Source organism: Lepus europaeus, chromosome 8 (assembly GCF_033115175.1).
Source record: "Lepus europaeus isolate LE1 chromosome 8, mLepTim1.pri, whole genome shotgun sequence".
NCBI lineage: Eukaryota > Metazoa > Chordata > Mammalia > Lagomorpha > Leporidae > Lepus > Lepus europaeus.
In genome coordinates this window covers 88384004-88392930 of record NC_084834.1, presented here as the reverse complement: position 1 = coordinate 88392930, position 8927 = coordinate 88384004, and the positions used below count along the sequence as shown (strand labels likewise).

Genomic DNA, 8927 nt, shown 5'->3' with positions numbered 1-8927 from the left:
AATTCTGTCCCATGTACTTCCTTCCTCTAGGGTAAGAAAACAAACAAATGGGAATTTAATCTGGCCAGAATCACAGAGATACACTGCTTTCAGCAAAGGACAATGTGTATCTATGAATCCATGTCTGATGTAGGCAGTATTCATATTCAAAGGCTTAGCTAATTTTCCTACTGCAACTCTCCTGTATTTATTCATAGCTATAACAAGGTTTATAAAAAGGTATCTGCAGATATTTACAAATACTAATTCATATCTGGCATTTTACATATGTAAATGCTTTATTTAAGGTTAGCTGGCTTAGGAATTAGTCAAATTTGTTTCATTTTTTACATTATGGTTCTTATCACCTACTTAAGTTTTGTGTGGTAAAAGCATTCTTATTATAATAGGGCTAGAAACCTTAGCAGTATTTTTTGCTAAAAGTCTTTTTGCGACTTTAAATACAAAGCAGGGATTTTAATGGAAACAACATTGTATGATAAACTGAGGCAGTCACACAAAAGGACACACGTATGATAATGCAGTTTCTACAAGCAACATCATAATAATAATAAAAAAAAACAAAAACAGATTTCCACTTAAGCTTGCAAATCCTCAGTGAAGCTTGCTTCTGGTCCTTTCCTTCCAGTTGTAATGACCTCTTCTTTACATGGTTCCAGTCAAAGGACCCAAGGATTCTGAATCACAAATTCCAATAGTACATACTTGCTTTTTCTTCCTTGCCTCTCCAAAACCAGAAACCGGAAACCCCAACAACTCTACCCCCGCCCCTCCCCCCGGCCCCCAGCAAAGTCAGAATTGGTGCGGACAGAGGCTCACGCACACAGGCCTGTGGGCGGGGCCTTCACTTGGGCTCCCTTTCAATCTAACACAGAAGAGGGGGCGGGGCGAACACAGCAGTTGGGGCGTCGAAAGTTCTGCAGCAAGGACTGGAAAACACTGTGTTGCCTTCCTTTGAGCTTCTTATTTGAAGATGTATCTGAGGAAATGGATCTCCGGGCCTGGCCGCTTTGCGTTTTGATTAATTTCTCGTGTTCCCTGATTTGCCTTTGCAAATGGTTCTGGATGGCGATTCCCAGGGACTCGGGGTCCAGGGAGGCACCGTACACCTCCCAGGTCATGCCCTGCTCATCCCACATGACGTCCCTGACGCGCTTGGACTGTTTCAGATGGGGCTTGGCGTCCGTGCCAAGCTGCTTCTTCTTCTCACCTGGAGTGAATCCCACCTGCGCGGCCGCCGCCGTCACGTTCAGCTTCTGCTCCTTAAGGAACTCGCTGACCCGGCTGGCCCGGCGCGGGCTGGCCTTGACCGAGCGAGAAGGGGTCCTCTTGCCAGAGCCCGGGCTGGAGTCCCCCATGGCGTCGGATGGCAGGCTCAGGCTGGTGGCTGTCTTGGTCTGTCTGTTTTCTTCTAAGGTGCTCTCCTGGTTCTTTCTAACAGGAGAGGGGGTGGGATTAGCAGGTGAGCCTGTGCCTCCACCTTCTTGAGTTTTAGGATTGAGCAATAGAGTCTTGGCATCCAGGATATCGGTATCTTGTTCTCTGCCTATCTGGGGAGACGCAGTCTTCCTGTCCCTTGCACCTCCTTGATCAGTGGGATCCAAGGTGCTAGACTGGTTGGCTTTGCCAGCCGGGACACAAGATTGGGAGAGTCTGCAGCCCGAGTCTGCTTTGTGGCCACCTGTGTTTTTTACTACACCCTCAGACGTCTTGCTTTCAGAGTTCCCCAGTCCCTGGCGTGTTTCAGCTTGGCCTCCTACACGGCCAGAAATCTGGTCAATGGGGCCAGCCTTCAGGGAGCCTGCGAGCTGGTTACAGGTTGGCTGTTCGCCGCTCTCTGGGCTCCTTTCTGCTGAGCTCCCACCTTCTTTCCATGTATCCTGGGCATGGCTGGAGGCCACACTGACTGATGAGGTTTTAAGAACCTCGGTGGGTAGGCTGGCTGGTTTATGTGTTTGGATGTGCACCTGTGGCATGATGCCAGGGCACTGCCCAGATGGCTGGGGGGCTAACAATGGGTCAGAGAGCTCCAACCTGGGGCTCCCACTGTCATGGCCATGACAAACGACACGCAGCTGCTCTTGTTGTTCCAAACGCTCTGCAGCAGGGATCTCCTTTAAGAATGCAGTGAGGATGCTGGGGCTGGTGGACACTGATCTGCTCTCGACAATCGCCACTGCCTGCACCTCGGCATCTTGCCGAGCTCTGCTGGGGACTTCCTTGAGCTCACTTTCAGCTTGGCTGGTCATTGTACTGGCTTCTTTGAACTTTGATCCCTGAGGCCGTGCAGGAAGCTGCACAGGCTCTGGGTTTGCAGGACTTGTGGATGCATCACTGTTGAGGCGGGATGGTGGAGACGCCCCGGAAGGGATGCCTTGTGTGTCGGAGGCAGTGAAAGAGGGCTGATCGTTCTGGGGACATTCATCTTCTCTTGTGGGGCATTCGCAAGACCTTGTCACAGAGTCCCGGGCGGCTTGGTCCCTTTTCCCTTCTGGTCCACCGACAAGAGGGGATGAATGGCTGGACGCCCTGGCTGCTGTCTCTGGAGTCCGCACTGTTGCCTGGATTGTTTCTTGAGAAGGAAAATCACAAGACACTTGATCTTTGCGGCTGCCATAGGTGTCCCCTGCAGCACAATTCGATGTCTTGGGTTGCTCTCCCTCGCAGGGTGTTTGTGATTTCACCAGGGGATTTTCAGGTACTGATGAGGGGCTGGTACTGGGCTGATCATGAGGGTCAGCTGGGTAGGTTGGCTGATTGACTGGAATTGCAAATGGTGTATGTTTAGCATCCTCCTTTCCTGCTGCAAAACTCAGTGCCGGTGTGATGGGCTCACTGCTGCCTGGGAGCTGGGGGTGGCCAGGGGAATTGGGTGTAAGAGGTGCTTTTCCCACCTCATTGAAAACACTGGGAGAAGACATATCTGGCTGGGTGGTCGCATGCTCACAGGCCTGCATCAGGGCCTCAGCAGCTGCACTGGGGCTGGGGTTTGCTTCTGAAGGGGTGCATGAAAGGCTGTGGGCATTCTTGCACAGGAGAGATGGTTGCTGCTGAGGGCAGGCAGTTTGAAGCTCTGCCAGGGAGTCCTCTTTTCCAGCAGGTGCAAGCAGGGAAGATTTAGCTGGTCCCAGAGGGTCAGGTACAGTCCCCATGGAATTTCTCTCCAAGAACACTCCAGAGCTCTCCCTGGAGTAATGCTCCCCCTGGAAGCCGGTGGAGCTCAGAGTGAAGACAGTCAGGGAAGATTACTTTGAAGAACCAGCCTGTGAATCAAGAAAACAGTCCCATTAACATGGTGCATCATTTAACGACTGAAAACCACATCACATCGTCGTTGTTATAAAATCTCATAAACACATGAAATCATTTCTTTCTGTATTTGTTGACATAAAAGTAGAGCTTGTGAATAAAACTTTTGAAAATATTTTAATTACACAAATATTATTTTGGTGTATGACTTCTTGCTTATATCCTACTGCTGTCTAGCGGATAGGTTTAAAAATCGATTTATTTAGTTATTTTATTTAGGACAGAATGAGAGAGAGATAGAGATCTTCCATTTTTGTTGGTTCACCAGATGTCTACAACAGCCAGGTCTGGGTCAGGCTGAAGCCAGCAGGTGCCCAAGTACTTGGGCCACCTTCTACTCTCTTTCAGGTGCCTTAGGACGAAGCTGGATTGGAAGTGGAGCAGCCAGAGTCAAACTAGCACTGTGATATGGGATGCTGATGTTGCAAGTGGTGGCTTACCCTATTATACCACAATGCAGGCACCTAGTAGATGAGTTTTATTAATGTATCTGCCTAAGTTTGAGAGCTACCTCAAGATCATCTGTGTCTTGTGATTTACCAGCTTTCAGAGAAATCTCATAAAATTTCTGTACTTAAGTTAAAAAGTACTTTAATATGCCTCAACATATATGTGAAAGAAGATCTAGAAATAGATCCAAATATAAATGGGGATTTAATATATGACAAAAGAGGCTTTTCAATTAAGTGGCAAAAGGATATATTATTTAACAAAAGGTACTTGTAAATTGTTTATTCATCTGGAAGAAAAGACAAGCAGACCTTTATCTTATACCAATTCAGAAAATAAAATCTAGATGGGTTCAGATGGATTAAAAGTTAAAATGTAAAATAAATAATTAAACAAAAATTCTGTAAGAATAATCTAAAAGTAGGGGTATAGACTTCTTTTGCCATGAAAATATAACATAGGTGAAAGAGGAAAACATAAACATAGGTAACTAAATAAAATGTAAAGCTTTTACAAGACAAAAGATACCATAAAAGATAGAAGAGATTTGAAAAAATGCAATCTTGAGGGTAGGAAAAAACACAAGGAAACAAAATAACCCTTTGGAAAAAATGAATATGTAAAGGGAGTTTACAGGAAAGGAAATCCAGATAACCAACAAACCCATGAGAAAATGATCAAATTCATTTGTAGTCAAACAAACACAAATAAAGAAATAATGAGGTTTTACTTTACACCAATTCACTTAAAAAACTAACTGAAAAAATAAAGACCTAAAACAGTATAATCTGGAGAGACCTAGTGAAGGCAAGTTATTTCTATGAATTGTATAAACAAAGACTTATTGTTATAGCTGTCTTAGAAAAGTATTTTAGTTTTTAAAACTAAAAACACATGCTTTTGACTCAGTGACACCAACTCTATCAACAGGAATAAAAACTCCATCACATGTAGAGTAATACATAGGATTAATGCAGTATTATTTGTAAAGGCAAAAACTGGAAACTGATTCCATGAGTGGAGAGAATCTCAGGATAGACAGTGAGGTATCTCTGCCATTGAGTGTTATGCAACCATTACAGTAAGTATCTAATTAGGTGAGAGTTTTTCAGGTGGGAGGGATTTCCCCACAGTATGGTTGAGTGAGAAGTACAACATACAGACAAGAGAACATATATTCTCATTTTTGCAAAACAATGGTTGAAGTTAGTCCATGTGTATTCATACTCACAAGGCAGTTCCTGGAAAAGTGGTATTTAAGTATACTTTGATGCAAAAAAATTGAAATCCATGTGTACTTTTTTCACAATACACATTTTAAAAACTTTTTGAAGACTCCTTATGTGCATGGATTTCATCTTTTTACACAAAATAAACTTATGTTTTAATTTCATTCCCATACACTTTTGAAAGTATATTTATGTGTTCATTTATGATTACATGAATTCTAAAAATATAGGGCCGGTGTTGTGGTGTAGCAGATTAAGGCTGCACTTGTGATGCCAGCATCCCATATGGGTGTCAGTTTGAGACTTGGCTGCTCCACTTCTGATCCAGCTCCCTGCTTATGGGCCTGGGAAAACAGTGGAAGATGAGCCATGTGCTTGTGACCTTGCACCCATGTGGGAGACATGGAAGAAGCTCCTGGCTCCTAGCTCCTGGCTTTGGCCTGGCCCAGCCCTGACCATTGAGGCCATTTGAGAGCTAACTAGTGGATGGAAGATCTCTCTCTCTCTCCCTCTACCTCTTTCTGTAACTCTGCCTTTCAAAAAAAATTCCAAAAATATTCAGAATATTAGGTGTGTTGAATGGAGGGAGAGTGATGGATTGGAGTCAGGAAGGGGAGAATGGAAGTATCCAAAAGTAGGGAAATGCTGAATTAAAAATTATATATATCTGATAAGATTTAGAATTGATACACACATAAAATCATATGTGTGTTTTTGTAGAGAAGAGTAAGTAGACATCAGGTCATGTGGATCCAGCAATTGATCAGAAATTAGTGGACAACTGTGTTTTAACATTATCACTATGAGACTATGTGATCTCAGGCTTAATAACTTAGTCTTTCTGAAACCCAAATTAACTCAAGGCCAAATGGATTACATGATTTCTAAGAACCCAGCCAGCTCCACAATTCAAGGCTCCTACTCCTTTAGTTGTGATGGGGAATGCCTCCAACAGTGCAATCTTAATTCACACTCTCAGGTGTCAAAAATCAGGGTAAAATCAAATCTGGTTGGGCCCAGATTTTGAAAACTACATAATTTTCTCTTTTGGCTCAATGTTATTTGACTGATCTATCATCATATGAAATTTAACAATAACTCAAACTGATTTTTTCTTGTAAATCATCTCTTCCTTCAATAGTGACATTAACAACTGAGTATTTTCCTGTCCCTGGGCTTGACTGCTTTCTGCTTATTCAAACCACTTTTCCAGGTTTCTTTCCCATTTCTGCCTTTCTTGAGCTTTCTATCGAAATCACTTACTCTGCCTGAAGGCAATTTTGCCCTCCCCCATCTGTGTTTATTATACCTTTTCTCCTACTGCCTCTCCTTCTCCTCAAAAAGCCTACCCATTCTCCTAGACCCTCTTAAATCCCATTTCCTTTCTGGAGGGCTTTAAAACCTTCCAATCATAAAGGCTTTCTCTGGTGTACAACTCCTACAGGTTGGTCATCTGTGCCTTTTATATTGTGATTTTCAAGCTGCATGGTTTTTGTACCACGGTTTTTCATATAAATGCCTCATTTCTCCAAAAATCCTTTAAGCCATAGGAGAGAAGGGAAGCAGCTTATTGATTCTTTCCTGTCCACTCCACAGGATACAGTGCAGGGTCTTGCCCATAAAAATTGTTAATTGATCATTTTTCCCTCAAAATGGCCATAAAAAAGCCTTTGCCAAACGTTAAACCAATAGGCAATATTAGCTCACAGAGTGAAATACCCGTGAAAAATGATCAAAAACAGTATTGTTAGAAGTAAGAAAATGGGGGTATCTCATTTGTTAAACTTTGCTATTGGTAGTCCAGGTTTAGACAATTAAAACCAAGAACATCGGACACCTGCTATGACAAGCATAAAGCCAGAGCACAGAGTATCTCCTGGGTTAGGAACAGACAGCTGGAGCCAAGAAACTTGGTTTGACAGGCAGGCCTGTAAAATACGAGCAGCTAAAAGTTCAGCAACTGACAGTTAAAAGACTGACAAGAAGACAACTTTATAAAACTCTCAGAAGTCATTGCATTCACTTCCACGTCCAATACGCAGCTGATTGTGTGGGTTTAACTTGAAAGGATGTTTCCTTTTGTTCGCTTGGTTAGTAGAGGCCAAATTATTCAATTAATCATCAGTTCAGGATTCAAGGAAAAAAAAAGTGCTGATCTCTTGGCTAACACTGCTGGACATCTCTGGAGTTACTAGCAGATAAAAAGATCCACACCACTCTCATCTGAAGCAACCTTAACTCCACTCCCCTCCCCTGCCAGATAGTGGGAATCTGCATTTTAAAAGTGTAATTACTTGGTGGTTTTGACTGAGAAACATATGTCTTTTTCATCAACCACAATCCATCATAAGTGAAATGGACACTATAAGAAACAATGACCTGATCAGCTCTTGTCCTGACTCTAGATGTACAATGTAATACTTTATCCTTTTTAGTATTTGTTGTTGTTGTTGTTGTTGTTGTTCTAGTACTAGTGGTTGAACTCTGTAATTAACACACAATTATTCTTAGGTGTTTAAATTTTAACTGAAAAGTGATCCCTGTTAAATTTAAGAGTGGAAAAAGAGAAGGAGGAGATGTACAATTTGGGACATGCACAATCAGACTTCCCCCAAATGATGGAGTTAGAAATGTACCAGGGGATTCCAATACAATCCCATCAAGGTGGCATGTACCAATGCCATCTCACTAGTCCAAGTGATCAATTTCAGTTCACAACCGATGACTCTAATAGGTCTAAGAATCAAAGGGATCACACAAACAAGACAAGTGTCTGCTAATACTAACTGATAGAATAAAAAAGGGGGAGAAAGATCCAACATGGGAAGTGGGATACACAGCAGACTCATAGAATGGCAGACGTCCTAAACAACACTCTGGCCTCAGAATCAGCCCTTAAGGCATTTGGATCTGGCTGAAGAGCCCATGAGAGTATTGTAGGCATGGAAAGCCAAGATACCATGGAAAAGAAAAAAAAAAGAAGAAGAAGACCTAAATGAAAGATCTCTGTGAGTGAGATCCCAGTGGAAAGAACGGGGCCATCAAAGAAGGAGGTACCTTTCTCTGAAGGGAGGAGAGAACTTCCACTTTGACTATGACCCTATTGGAATAAGATCGAAGTCGGCTTCCATAGCCCTGGCAACTCATGACTAGAGCCTAGGGAGATTACTGACGCCATGAACAGGCGTGTCAAATTGTTAAGTCAGCAACAGGAGTCACTGTGTGCTTACATCCCATGTGGGATCTGTCCTTAATGTGTTGTCTAATGTGCAGTGATGCTATAACTAGTACTGAAACAGTATATTTACACTTTGTGTTTCTGCGTGGGTACAAACTGATGAGATCTTTACTAATTATATACTGAATTGATCTTCTGTATATAAAGATAATTGGAAATGAAAAAAAAAAAACCCGGTGTTAAATTGGAAATGGCATAGAAAATTAATTAATTTTTTAAAAAAAATATTATGTAGGATCTCTGTCTTTAATGTGCTGTACACTCTTATTTAATGCTATAACTAGTACTCCAACAGTATTTTTTTTCACTGTGTGTTGCTATATGGGGGCAAACTGTTGAAATCGTTACTTAATATATACTAAACTGATCTTCTGTATAAAAAGAGAATTGAAAATGAATCATGATGTGATTGGAAAGGGAGAGGGAGCGGGAAAGGGGAGGGTTGCGGGTGGGAGGGAAGTTTTGGGAGGGGGAAGCCATAGTAACCCATAAGCTGTACTTTGGAAATTTATATTCATTAAATAAAAGTTTAATAAACCCCCAAAAATTTACTGACAAAAAAAAAATCTCAGTATTTAAGCTTTGATCCGTGTTAAAGGAAAATTATCCTGACGTTTGTTAAAATGATAAAGAGGTCTTCATAAAACGATAAAGAGGTCTTCATTCAGGACTAGCATCATATGCGAGGAGACTACTGCAAT

At 42.2% G+C, this 8927-nt stretch overlaps 1 protein-coding gene across 2 annotated transcripts in view; it reads right to left on the bottom strand.

Moving 5' to 3' along the window:
- Positions 1-798: 798 nt before the first annotated feature.
- The window catches only part of GPRIN3 (GPRIN family member 3), a 67579-nt gene continuing 59450 nt past the window's right edge, over positions 799-8927 (bottom strand). For both annotated transcript variants that reach the window (XM_062199164.1, XM_062199165.1), the window contains exon 2: positions 799-3263. In XM_062199164.1, coding sequence (XP_062055148.1) covers positions 861-3152 — 2292 coding nt within the window. In that variant the 5' untranslated portion in view covers positions 3153-3263 and the 3' untranslated portion in view covers positions 799-860. The remainder of the gene's footprint in view (positions 3264-8927) is intronic.